At 36.6% G+C, this 14212-nt stretch overlaps 2 protein-coding genes and 1 pseudogene across 2 annotated transcripts in view; all 3 read left to right on the top strand.

Annotated features, from left to right (window-relative positions):
- BCLAF1 (BCL2 associated transcription factor 1) overlaps positions 1 to 14212 on the top strand; it is a 1193665-nt gene that overhangs the window by 1017913 nt on the left and 161540 nt on the right. The window lies entirely within an intron of this gene.
- Positions 1 to 14212, top strand: part of AHI1 (Abelson helper integration site 1) — a 253355-nt gene that overhangs the window by 120671 nt on the left and 118472 nt on the right. Inside the window, 1 exon segment of the mRNA XM_049788037.1 lies at positions 2020 to 2137. Coding sequence (XP_049643994.1) covers positions 2020 to 2137 — 118 coding nt within the window.
- On the top strand, positions 5839 to 7741 carry LOC126030547 (peptidyl-prolyl cis-trans isomerase A-like; annotated as a pseudogene).

Raw genomic sequence — 14212 nt, 5'->3', positions numbered from 1 at the left:
ATTCCCAATTACTATTTTAGTGATATTAATAATAAAAAGAATATTTATATTATATTTGGCTTGCCTTTATTTAATCAGTTTCTTTTTAATATTGAGAGCTCTATGCTTAATACATTACTAATACTTAATAATATTTCATCTTTATTGATCTTCAACACATTTCCAAACAGTCATGTGTATTTATTTATTGTCTCATTTAAAGATTTAAATTAAGCTCATCGTTATTAGCCAGTTTGTTGTGATAGCGATTCAAATAACCTATAGAGTTTACATTATTTTTAATCAGCTCTTAGTCATTACTGATGAATTTTTAAAAGCAAATTTTTTGGTGAAGCACTGATGTGGTTTTAGCACTCTATTTTGTGAGAGCTTTTTTTCTTAAAAAAAAAAGTGACTTCTTAAAAGGTGACATCATAAAAGTTTAGATACTATAGAATTATTGTGTCATGAAGTGTCAATGAATTTTTTTCGACAACTATATAAAGGCTTTTTCCTTTAGAGAGGAGCAAAACTTAGTCTCAGGCACCACTTACTATCACTGGAAGAAGAAAACATTTACAAACATTCTATATATTATGATCAAGATAAAGGGCCTGTGACCACAACCCAGTTGTATCTTATAAGAAATATCAGGAGGGAATTTTTCAACACTAATACAGAGAAGTGCTATGTGTGATTTTGGTTCTTTTGTAAAAGAAAGAAGTGAAAGATTTTCGTGACTAATATTTGCTGCAAACTAGCATTTTATATTTTGTTAATTCACGAATTGCATTTTTGTGTAAATTGGAACTTCAGACTTTCAGAATATTTAAATTAGATCACATTTCATCTTGGCCTTGAAAATTATAAAATAGTAAACATAATATTTTATTATGTATGAACAGGAAATTACATCATTGTTGAATTTGAGTCAGACTATCAGATAACTTGAGTATGAATATTCAAATAGTTTTATGAACTGAGTGTTTTGAGGATGGTTTGGGTCACACCCAGCAGCATTCAGGAATTACTCCTGGCTCTGTGTTCAAAAATCGCTCCTGGCAGTCTCAGGGAACATATGGGATACCAGGGATTGCACCCTGGTCTGTCCTGTGTTGTCTGATTGCAAGGCAAACACCCTAGCTCTGTGCTATTCCTCCAGCCCCTTCTGAACTCTTAATTGTCATATTGTTAGTGTTAATTAAATATTGCACTTGTTCTTAGGTCTCATTTCTAGGGGATCACTATGGTTAGATAATGAAAACATTTTTGTATTATTAGACTTGGTTTTAACCTACGGAAATTTTACTTATTGTTGTTTTAATGCTCTTTTATTCTTTTATTTTGATTTGGGTCCATACTCAGCAGTACTTAAGACTTCCTCTTGACTCTGCACTTAAGTTTCACTCCTTATGGGACTTGAGGGAACCATATGTAGTGCTAGGATTTGATCCCAGGTCAGCCACATGCAAGGCAAGCATTTTACCCATTGTACAACAGCTTTGGCCTTTTAATTCTCTTCTGTAAACAGTGTTTTAAGAATAAGGTTTTCTGTTGTAGTGCAAACTACTTCACTTGGCACGTAAGGTTACACACTGTGTTATCATGATGTATAGAAACATGAACACTATAGGTGTTTTCTGTGCACTCTCTGAAATGGAAGTACCTGTTATTTTACAAAAGCTGGAGAAATGTGGATGTAAATACTCCATTGCTCTTGATTGAATTTACTTTTATTTTTCTGTTACTAAGCATGATTTTTAAGACTTTTATTCCTGATGTCAGTTTCATAACAACTTATTTTAGGGAGGTAGATTTACATGTAATCTATCGTTTTATTACCACTTTTTTCTTTCTTTTGATAAGTAGTGCTGCATTTTATAAACTTCAGAAACTAACATTGTGAAATCATTGTCACTTCTTTTGACTGACCATGTATGTTTGCTAGTCTGCATTATAATTAAATACTTCTCATCAAATTTTTGCATTAGAAACCCTGGAAACTATGCTGTAGATTCTGATTTGCCTTTCCTATTACAGGTCAACAAAAATATTTCATTTACTTCAACATCAGCCCTGTCACAACAGTCTAAGTTAAAACAGTCAAACATACTGGCTGCTCATCAGATTGTACGTCAGCTTGATTTCACTGAGACTGGTGAGCCCCTTTCTTATGTTGACTTTTTTAAGTGTTGAGACGTGAATACCGTTTATTTTATTTTAGAAAAACAGCTCTTGGCAACTGTCATGTTAAGTTTTTGAGCATATGATAAATTACGTTTTGGTATTTTTTTCCCTGAAATCCTAACTTATTTCAGAGTAACTTATTTCAGGGTCAAAAAGCAAATTGATATATGTAGGAGATTATATTCTCCTATAATCTTTTGAACAAATAACTTGAAAGTAGCAAAAGTTTAGTTTTAAACAGGTAAATAGTGAATCTGTTTCATTTTCCCCATTGGATAAAGGAATTATAGTTTACAGATAATTTCATTTTATAGTTTATTTCAAAGAAAGTGCATTTTGGCAGAAAGAGGATGCCTCTGGCCAGTGATACCATCTTTTTCAAAGTTGGCAAATTAATAAAATATGCAAAGAAGATAGTGATGAAATCTGTATGAGTCATTGAGTTGAAAAGAACTATACAGTTGCAAATGTTTGGATGGATGTTTTAAATTAATTTGAATAAGAGTTTCAAAGGATATTAAAGAAAAAATATATTTGGATGAGAAGTATTTCTGGTCATGAAAAAATGACTACTTATTTTTATTTGCAATAGGTTTGTGAAAATCTTTTTATTAATATTATTGAGTTCCTTTAATGAGAGATTTTGAAATATAATAGTTATCCTAGGTCAGTGCTTCTCAATTATTTTCTGTCATGCCCCCCTAGGAAGAAGAAAACATTTTCACACACACACCCACACAACTGTAAATAGTATCTTTATTAAAAAGCTTTAACCTGCAAAAAAATGTATATAAAATAATTTGAGCTGATTTTTTAATCAGAGGTGATGTCTGGATTAATGGCTAAATGAGCAGATTTTGCAATGCATCGCTTTTCAAAGCGGGGTTTGAAGCAGGACACAGCAACTCTCAGCTGCAGAGACATACAAAGACACACACAGGACTTAGCTTGTGAGGACAGTGTTTGCCGAGGTCAAAATCACCTCCCCATTTGGAGGTTCGCCCCACTATTTGAGAAGCACTGCCCTAGATAAAGTTTTCAGAAGTTTGAGTTCTAATGTATCAATATTATTTACTTGGAAGTATGAGTGTAATATCACTTTTCTACTTTGAAAGTTTTTATAATTTACATATGCAAGCTATTTTGGTGTTACTGTATTTTAACTATTCTCTATATTATACACAGTACAGAAGAAAATACCTGAATTTAGAATTCTTACTCAGAATTCTTAATGTTCCTTATACCCAAGAACCATGGAACCTTTATTTGAAAACTGGAACACATATTTATGCTATAGATCATTGAAATTCAAATCACATTGCACATGTAAAGCTATTTTAGCATGAGGTCCTATATAGAAGTTTTACATGCTTAGAAACATGATAAGTGTTGCATACTTGACGTAAACATACCTTGAGTTCTAATTTTAAGTCACTTTGACAAATTTCTAAAAGCTTAGAAATTTTACATTTCAGATGTCTAGCAAAAGTTGAAGCAACGATATTAAGCATTCATATGTATAATAGAGGATACACCATGTACTTCCCCTTTACATTCTTCTGTGTACTCTAATTGGATTCTTGATACAACCTTTATCACTTGACTCTTACTTTTTATATTTATTAAAATATAAAATATAACTCAATGAGATATATTTCACACTATGTCCTTTGAAGGATGGGGACTAAGAAATCTGTCTCCACCATCAGTCTAAATTTCCACACTTCAAAATTAAAGGTACAAAATGTAAATGTCTTCTTTAGTTAGTAGTATGTTGATAAAAGTTTATTTAGGTCTGTTAGTCTTCACAGAGTGTATCAGATAGTAGATAGAAAGTTCTGTTCTTTCCAGTCCAAGGAAAGGGCTGAAAGGGGAGATAGGAAAGCCTTTGAATAGGAAAAGGACTAACCCAGGAGACAGATAAAGCATAATGATAATGAATAAAGGGAAAGCTGGATATATAATAAAGGCAAATTTTGCAAATTTGACAATTATACATAATAATGTGTTAATTTGCTTTCAGAAGTCTGTGACTAAATAGACCTACAAAGAAATATTTATATCAGGCATGACTCTCTACATATGTGCTCTTTCTTCACTGGAATTAAGCCATATGATAAATGGAACATTATTTCACCATATTTTGTTTAAGGTTTTAGCATAACATGTTAAGACAGATCATCCCATATAATTTATTGGGCTATCCCTAAATACAAAAAATTATTAAAGAAGAATGTGAAGTGTATTTCAAAACGACTAAAACAGTTTTCTTCAAGAAGCCACCCTTGGGCTGGAAGAACAATTCAGGAGGTACAGAGCCGTCCCTTGTTTAATCTCCAGCCTCACATACGTCCTTCAGGTATCTCTAGGAATGACCAATGAGAATATAGTTAAGCCCTAATCACAGCAAGCTGTGGCCTCAAACAAACAAACAAATGATGGAAACCAGCCTGTAGGAAAATAGATACTGCATTAGGAAACAGGTGAACTGATTTGTATGTTGTTACATCTCTAAATGACTATTGATTATATTTTTGAGGGTAAGGGCACAAACAGCTGTGCTTAGAGCTTATTCCTGGCTCTATAGTTGGGGATCACTTCTGGTGGGGAGTCTCAGGGATTGAACCCAGATTGGCTACTTATAAGATAAGCACCCTACCCACTGTTTGAACCCTGGATTCTTTATATTTTAATAATTTTTCATTGAATTAGCATAAGATACACAGTTACAAATTTGTTCATGATTGAATTTCAATCATAAGTGTCCAACACCCATGTCTTCACTAGAGTATATTTCTTGCCACCAATATTCCCAGTTTCCCTGCTGTTCCACCCCCATCTTACCACTGCCTAGCTCTATGGCAAACATTCTCTCTCTCTCTCTTTCTCTCTCTCTCTCTCTCTCTCTCTCTCTCTCTCTCTCTCTCTCATTTTCTCTCTTTTCCTCCACCTTTCCCTCTCTTTCCCCCTCTTTTTTAGACACTGGTTTGCAGTATTGTTACTGAAGATTTCTCATATGTATCACTTCACCGCCTTACAAAGTAAAGAACTCCTTTACCCAGTTCCTGTCCAGAGGGATCATTTCCAGTGATCATTGTCATAGTAGTCCTTCTGTGCCCAAATGCACTCCCCCTCTCTTTATGGAAAGCTACCTATGATGGACCTATCCTCCTTGTCTCCATTGTCTTTGGACCCAGGATTCTTTTTTTTTGGTTTTCTTTGGGGCCTCATTTGGTGAGCTCAGGTGTTGCTTCTGGCTATGTGCTCAGAAATCGCTCCTAGCTTGGGAACCATATGGGACCCCAGGGGATCAAACCACATTCCGTCGTAGGTTAGCTCTTGCAAGGCAAACACCCTACAACTTGCACCACCATTCTGGCCCCTGGACTCAGGATTCTTAAGCACATTTTTCAGGTCTTAGTTTTCTCAACACTACAGAAAAATGTATATGATACACTTGTTGAATTTCTATGTAAAAATATACTACTGTATTTGGGGACCAGAGCAATAGCCTTGCACGCAGCCAACCCAGTTTCCTATAAAGTTCTTTAAGGACCACCAGGAATGAGTGCAGAGCCAGGAGTAACTTACCTCTGAGCATCACAGGATATGTCCCCTAAATAAAAAACAAAAAGTTTGTTACCTGAATACACCTCTGCTGGTCCCACTGCCATGGTCAACCCTACCATGTTCTTCAATGTTGTGGTAGATGGTACACCACTGGGCCCTGTGTCCTCTGAGCTCTTTGCAGATTAATTATCAAAGACAGCAGAGAAACAATCAACTAATCTTTGATAAAGGGGCAACAGATCCAAAACTCTTCAACAAGTGGTGTTGGCACAACTGGTTAGCTGCTTGCAAAAAAGCGAACTCAGATCCTCATCTAACACCATGCACAAAGGTAAAATCCAAATGGATTAAAGACCTTGCTATCAGGCCTGAAACTATAAGGTATATAGAACAACAATTAGGTAAAACACTCCATGACATTGAGACTACAGGCCTCTTCAAGGTGGAAACAGCACTCTCTAAACAAGTGGAAGCAGAGAGAAACAGATGGGAATACATTAAGCTGAGAAGCTTCTGCACCTCAAAGGAAATATAAGATACAAAAGCCACCCACAGAATGGGAGAAACTGTTCACCCAATACCATCAGACAAGGGACTAATATCAAAAATATACAAGGTGCTGACAGAACTCAATAAGAAAAAAACATATAACCCCATCAAAAAATGGGGAGAAGAAATAGACAACTCCTCAAAGAAGAAATACAAATGGCCAAGAGACACATAAAAAAATGCTCCACATCACTAATCATCAGGGAGATGCAAATCAAAACTACAATGAGGCACCATCTCACACCACAGAGACTGGCACACATCACAAAGAACAAGAACTGTCAGTGCTGGCGTGGATGTGGAGAGAAAGTAACTCTCGTTCACTGCTGTGGGAATGCCATCTAGCCCAACCCTTATGGAAAACAATGGGGGATTCTTCAAAAATCTGGAAATTGAGCTCCCATTTGATCCAGCTATTCCACTCCTAGGGATATCCCCTAGGAACACAAAAATACAATACAAAAATCCCTTCCTTGCACCTATATTCATTGCAGTGCTATTGACAATAGCCAGACTCTGGAAACAACCAAGATGCCCTTCAACAGACGAATGGCTAAAGAAACTGTGGTACATATACATAATGGAGTATTATGCAAACGTCAGGGAAGATGAAGTCATGAAATTTTCCTATACATGGAAGGACATGGAATGTATTATGCTAAGTGCAGTAAGTCAGAGGGAGAGAGAGACACAGAATAGTATCACTCATCTATGGGTTTTAAGAAAAATTAAAGACATTACTGTAATAAGGCCCAGAGACAATAGAGTTAAGGGCTGGAAGAGCCTGAAGGACAGCTCTTAACTTGAAGCTCACCACAAAGAGTGGTAAATGCTGTTAGGGAAATAACTACACTAACAACTAGCACTGGCAATGTTAAAGAATGAGAGAAGTAGAATGCCTGTCACGATACAGGCGGTGGGGGGGGGGGTGGCATTGGTGTTGGGAATTCACCAGTTGCACTGGTGAAGGGGGGGTATTCTATTTATGACTGAAACCCAACTACGAACATGCTTGTAATTATGGTGCTTAAATAAAGATTTATATTAAAAAAAAAAAAGACAGCAGAGAATTTCCATGCGCTGAGCACTGGTGAGAAAGGATTTGGTTAAGAGGTTCCTGCTTCCACAGAATTATCCCAGGATTTGTATGCTAGTGCGGGGACTTCACTCACTACAATGGCATGGGCGGCAAATCCATCTACGGGGAGAAATCTGATGATGACAAGAACTTTATCCAGAAACACACGGATCCTGGCATCCTGTCCATGGCCAGAGCCAGCCCCAACACCAATGTCTCTAAGGTCTTCATCTGCCCTGCCAAAACTGAGTGGCTGACAAACATGTGGTATATGGCAAGGTGAAAGAGGGCCTGAATATCATGGAAGCTATGGAGTACTTTGGGTGTAGGAATGTCAAGACCAGCAAGATCACCATCTTTGCCTACAGACAAGACTAAGCCATGCTTCTCAGTTCTCTTACCAGACCATTCCTCTGCCCTCTGAAGCTCGGGGAGTACCTGTCTCTCGGGTGCCTGGAATGTCTTCTGGTCCCTAGGTGCACCCTCAGTTCTTGGTTCCCTAGTTACCTACCACATCTCTACATCTAGCTGGATTGTTTATGTTTATGAAATAAATGCATAACAGTCAAAATGAATAAAAATAAAAGTTACGTGTTTTGATGGGGGCAGAACAATAGTACATTGGGTAGAATACAGGTCTTGTCTGCTGCTCAGTCCTCAACACTCTGTGATCCCTGAGCCCACCAGGAGCGATCCCTGACCATAGAACCAGAGGTAAGCCATGAGCACTGCTGGGTGCAGCCCAAAATCAAACCAAAAGTTTTGTGTTTTTATATAACCTAATATTGGTATAAAACAACAGTTATATTTTTCATTGTACAGAGAATCTGTTAGACATTGAAATATAGAGCTACAAAAATAATGGATAATTAAGATGTTTAAAATTAAATCTCACAGAGAAGTCTATGAAAAATCAAACTGTACAAAAAACCCGATTTGCAAAGTACTAGTCAACAAACAATTCTGCGCAGGGACTTATATGGTACTTAAAAGAGTTTAGAAATAAGATTTTATATTAACAAATAAAAGAAAAAATTGTTTGGGTTTTGGTCACACCCGGCAGCTCTCATGGGTTTACTCCTGGCTCTATGCTCAGAAATCGCTCCTGGCAGGCTCAAAGGACCATATGGGATGCCGGGATTCAAACTACCGTCCTTCTGCATGCAAGGCAAATGCCCCACCTCCATGCTATCTCTGCGGCCCAAGATTTTATATTAAAGAGTAAACCCTGAAACAGGTTTATAGTCTTTCTATTAATTTAATTCAGACTGAGTAGTAAAGATATTTCTAAAGCTATGTGTTTCTTTTTTAATTTGTTTTCCTAAATTTCTAGAACACTACTTTTATTCATTTTACCTTCCTGACTTTTTTTTACTTACTTTGTTTATGGCCCTATCAAGGAAATGCATTAAATAATACTATTTCTGTTGCCTATGATGCTTATAGTTTGTTGGAGCAATAAATTAGTATGGAACTTATATTGTGTCAACGTGATAAATTATAGTCCCAAGAATGCCAACTGAAATATATCAGTGGAGTAAATTGTAATCTCAGTGCAAGTTCACCAGGAATAAAAAAAAGGATAGAAAAACTAAGAGGTTTCTTAGATTCTATTGTACTCATACTGTAAACCACCTCCTTCCACTTCTACTTCCCCTTCCTCATCAGTAAGTCTGCCCAAACCAATAACTCCCCAGTACATACACAGTTGAATAGGTAAAATGAAGAACTATTGGTGATTCTTTTCTCTCCAATTACCATCTTTTTGCTCTGGACTTTTAGCTTATCTCCATAGCAGCTAAAGGATTCTGATAAAATAACAGATCAGGGGGCCATATCAGTGGCGCAGTAGTAGGGCATTTGTCTTGCACACAGGTGACCTAAGACAGACCGCAGTTCGATTCCCTGGCATTTTATATGATCTCCCAAGCCAGAAGCGATTTCTGAGTGCAGAGCCAGCAGGAGTAACCCCTGAGCATCACCGAGTGTGGCCCCAAAAAACAAAAAAACAAACAAACCAAAAAAAAAAGATAGATCAGTTAATTTCTCAGATCAAAACTCTTAAATGGTTTTCAGTCAAAATAAGAATGAAGTTGAGTCCTTCTTTTGTCTTATAATGCCTTCTATGATCTTGCCTCTGTCTTCATCACTGATCTGAATCAGCTGATGGAAGTTCAAAAAGGCAGTCCAAACAGAGAAGCTGGAACCAAATATAAACATTAAAAGGAGAATTTAACATGATTGAGTTGTGGTCTGAGCCTTTATTTTGCCAGAGAGAGGATATAATGTATGTATTTAAAATTAAGCTTGGGAAAGTAGATTGGAGCCACAGCTTATGCTGTATAGAGGAACTCACATTATATTTTCCTAAAATAGAGGTACCCAAAGTCATGAATATGAAAGAGATAGGATCACAGGAGTTTTTCAAGAATAAAGCATGTGATTATGAGGCACGAGTAAGAGATGATAAAAACTGAATACTATTTCTGTGAGGCACTTATTTTTTATTTGTTAAATTTCACTTCTAGTTTCTTAATTTTAGTATAATTAAAAAACCCTACTAATAGACATACTATAACTACTTTTATAAGAAAGAAAATGATATAATTTAAATTATAGAATAATAAATCAAGAAAAAGAAAAGGAAAATTTTGACATATTAGGAAATTCTATTTGTGGTTCATAAATACCTCACCTGCGAGAGTATGCATTGTATTGCATGCCAAAGCTGTTTCCATACCTTTTTTTCGTTTTCTTTTGGGCACACCCATTTGACACTCATGGCTTACTCTTGGCTATGTGCTAAGAAATCACTCCTGGCTTGGGGACCAAATGAGATGCCAGGGGATTGAACTGCGGTTCATCCTAGCGCTTGCAAGGCAGACTCCTACCTCTAGCGCTGGCCCAATTTCCATACTTTTTTTTAGATGAAGAAAATCTATAAAACTATTAGAAAATAACATCTATATACAATTTCTGATATATTTTTGTGGTAGGTGTTTTTGTTTTATTCTCAATAAACCTCCGTGAAGTAAGACAAATACTAAATGTATTAAATTCTTTTATAACTTAGACCTTAAAACTTTTGTTAGTGAGTCTCAATAGTAAAGAGAAGCAAGAAACATTTTGTCAGTCAGTCACTTAGAAAGCAAGATCTCCTCATTCCTGGATCAGCATCCTTACCACAATAAACTAGCCTCATAGTCTTCACCATAAACCAACAGGAAGTATTTAGAATTTTTCTTCAGTATATTTTATGGTTTTATGCTTAACCTACAAACTTTTATTCTACTTTAACTTAACTTAGTTAATGGTATGAGACTTCACAATCCATGCGTTTTGTATGTAATTTTTCAGTTTTCTCAGGAACATTTCTTATTTATTTATTTATTTATTTATTTATTTATTTATTTATTTTTGGTTTTGGGGCCACATCCGGTGACCCTCAGGGTTACTCCTGGCTATGTGCTCAGAAATTGCTCCTGGCTTTGGGAACCATATAGGATGCTGGGGGTCGAACCGAGGTCCATCCTGGGTGAGCCATGTGCAAAGCAAACACCCTACTGCTGTGCTATTGCTCCGGCCCCTCTCAGGAACATTTCTTAAAGAGATTTTTCTTTCAATATTTTGTGCTTTTGAATCCTTTGTCATTAGCTGTCTATCTACAAGATTTATTTCTGTGCTCCCAAGTGTATTCCCTTTATGTGTTTTAGTTCAACATAGCACTCTTGATTGTGATAGTTTTGTATCATACTTTGAAAGTAAGGAGCATAATACCTCCATACTTTATTTCTCAGGATTTCCTTTACTCTTCCGTGTATTTTTTGATACCCTAAAATTTCAGTAACTTTTTTTTATTGGTGAATGTCTTGGGAATTTGGATAGGATTCCACAGGATCTCTATAATACTTTTTGGCTGGGTGGACTTTTCAGCACTGTTCACTCTTCTATTTATTTTAGTGGTGATTTAAGTCTCTCCCTAAATAATTATTTTAAAAATAAAATTATACATGTCTTGTATTCTTGATTTCTGTCTCCTTTACATAAACCCCTTGCTTTTTCTTTATGGTTGCTGCAACTGCTGCAATACCTAGGAGGTCACACCGATGCCTGACAGTATTACTCACATATTTAATGTCTGGAGGTTATGTATCCAATTGTGGTGCTCACACTCTCCAGCATGAGGCCCCTCAAAGGCTTTAGTTGTGATGCTTGCACAGAACACTTTAGTTGTACGCACACATTTCTGGTCGTAGTACTCAGCAGCAGCATACTTCCTTGAAGGCTGTGGTGGGCTTGCGCAAGTTTTGATTGTGGTATTTGCAGGAGATTGCACCCTTTGGTTCTGTGCTCATACTCACCTTTCTGTGCTGTGGCCAAAAATCAGTTATGATCTGGGGATCATAGAAAAACTACCAGGCAGACAGTAGAGCTGCCAGAATCACATTCAGTACTTGCTATTATACAGGCTATGAATTCTCAGTTTTAGGATCATAGTGTAGATTCTCTAAGAAATGGGACTGATTAACTTACTCTTAGAGTTAATTGCTTGCCTGTAGAACTAAAACATTTTTTATTTTGTAGTCTGATGGGTGAATAAAATTTATTTTGATGATGTCTTTAGGTTTTTCTGTCAGTATTATAATGTCATCTGCAAATGATAGTTTTGCTACCTATCTTCTACTTTGGATTTTTTGTCCTTTACTTGCTGCAGATTTAACCTGGCACTTGTGTAGGCAAAGCAAATGTTGCAATCCTTTGAGATAATCTCTAACCTTTTCCCAATTTGTTGAATGGTTTTTGTCATCCCGTCTTTGAATTCATTTGATCTTTGTCTTCTATTCTGTAATTTAGTACCCCATATTATATATTTTAGTTCTGTTATTGTGATTTGTGGAAATATTAACTATCTCTAAGCTTTTACCATTTCTTTCTTGTAATTTCATTGTTTTAGATGAAGTTTTCATCACTCATTTCCTCATTTTAGTGTGAATCATTTGGGCCAATACACTGAAAACTTTATAAGATGGTTTATATAATGTTGTTCTACTAGAAATTCTCAGGATTTTGGCTCAACCATGTGTGTGTTTGTATATTTCTCTCTCTCTTTCTCTCTCTCATTATTCTGGTGTTCATGGGGACCTAGGCCAGAGTCCTCTTTTCCTCTTTTACTGAACATATTTTAACTGAATCACTGAGACACAGCTACAAAGTTGTTTATTATTGAGCTTCACTCATATAATGTCCAACACCCATCCATTCACCAAATCACATTTTCCACCACTTATACACCCAGTTTTTTTTTCTTGCTCTACCCCTGCTTTTAGCTATGGCAGACATTTTTCTTCTCTATCTTTCTTTTTATTTATTTGTTTGGTTTTTGGGTCACACCTGACAGTGCTTAAGGGTTACTCCTAGGTCTATGCTCAGAAATTGCTCCTGGCAGGCTCAAGGGACCATATGGGTTGCTGAGATTCGAACCACTTTCTTTCTGCATACAAGGCAAATGCCCTGCCTCCATGCTATTTCTCCAGCCCCTTTCTCTTTCTTTCTGTCTCTATCTCTTTCACCTTTTTCATTTTTTAGATAGTATAGTTTGCAGTATTGTTACTGGAGTATCATACATATCACTTTACCTCCTTTCAGCACCCATTTCTTTTTTTTTACAGTTACTATTATTGCTTTTAAAGCTCAGTAAGCTGTTTTTTTCTCTCTTAAAGGATAAGTGTTAAAAAAATACAGTAGTAAAGGTGTGAAAGTGGCAATCAGTGTTGTTTGCACAGGCCCAGCAAAATATGGGGAAAATGGTAAAAAAAAAAAAAATCTTTGGCCTGATTCCAAGAAGGCCTCATGACTCTGGGCTCCAGGCATACCAGTCTGTGCAACCCCTGAGTCATTCTCCATGGTCCCAGTGAAATTTTTTCGTACTTTAGCTGTTGTTGGTGTCAGGTTTCTGTATTCTGTGCATTTCCTTCATCGAAGTCAGGCTGATGTCAGAACCCATTTCTTGTCCAGAATGAACATTGTCCTAGTGGTTCCTTTCCTACCCTTGCCTGCTCTTAGTGGCAAGTTTCTTGCCATGGACCAGTTTCCGGGCCATCATCTCTATTGGCTTGGATTATTATTACCATACTATTTTTTTATCCCACAAACGAGTACGATAAGTCTATGTTTGTCTCTCTCTTTGACTCAATTTGCTCAGCATATCCACCTATGTATAAGCAAATTTCATGACTTCATTTTTTTCTAACATCTGAGTAGTACTCCATTGTATAGATGTACCACAGATTTTTATTCACTCATCTGTTCTCAGACATTTGGGTTGTTTCCAGATTCTGGCTATTATGAATAATGCTGCAATGAACATAGGAGTGCAGAGGCCTTTCCACCCTGTTTTTGGGTCCCAGGAGAAGTATTGCTGGGTCATATGAAAGCTCAATTTCTTTTTTTTAATAGAATGTTTCTTTTTGTTTTCTAATAATCTTTAGTTAAGAACCATGGTTACAAAGATGTTTGTAGTTGGGTATCAGGCATAAAATGATCACCGTACTTCAACAGTGCAGTCTTCCCACCACCAATGACCCTCATCTTCACTTCCCCCGCCTCCTGCCTGTCTTCAAGACAGCCTTTCTATTTCTCTCACTCACTATCATTGTCATGACAGTTATTAGTGAAGTTATTTCTCTAACTGAACTCACCACTCTTTGTGGTAAGCTTCAAATCATGGACCAGTCCTTCTAGCCCTCATCTCTATTGTCTCTATTATTACCATTATTGTCTTTTTTTTTCCTTAAATCCCACAAATGAGTGAGACGTATTCTGTGTCTATCTGTCTCCCTTTGACTTATT

This window comes from Suncus etruscus, chromosome 15 (genome assembly GCF_024139225.1).
Source record: "Suncus etruscus isolate mSunEtr1 chromosome 15, mSunEtr1.pri.cur, whole genome shotgun sequence".
Taxonomy (NCBI): Eukaryota; Metazoa; Chordata; class Mammalia; order Eulipotyphla; family Soricidae; genus Suncus; species Suncus etruscus.
This window is presented reverse-complemented; position numbering and strand designations above follow the sequence as displayed.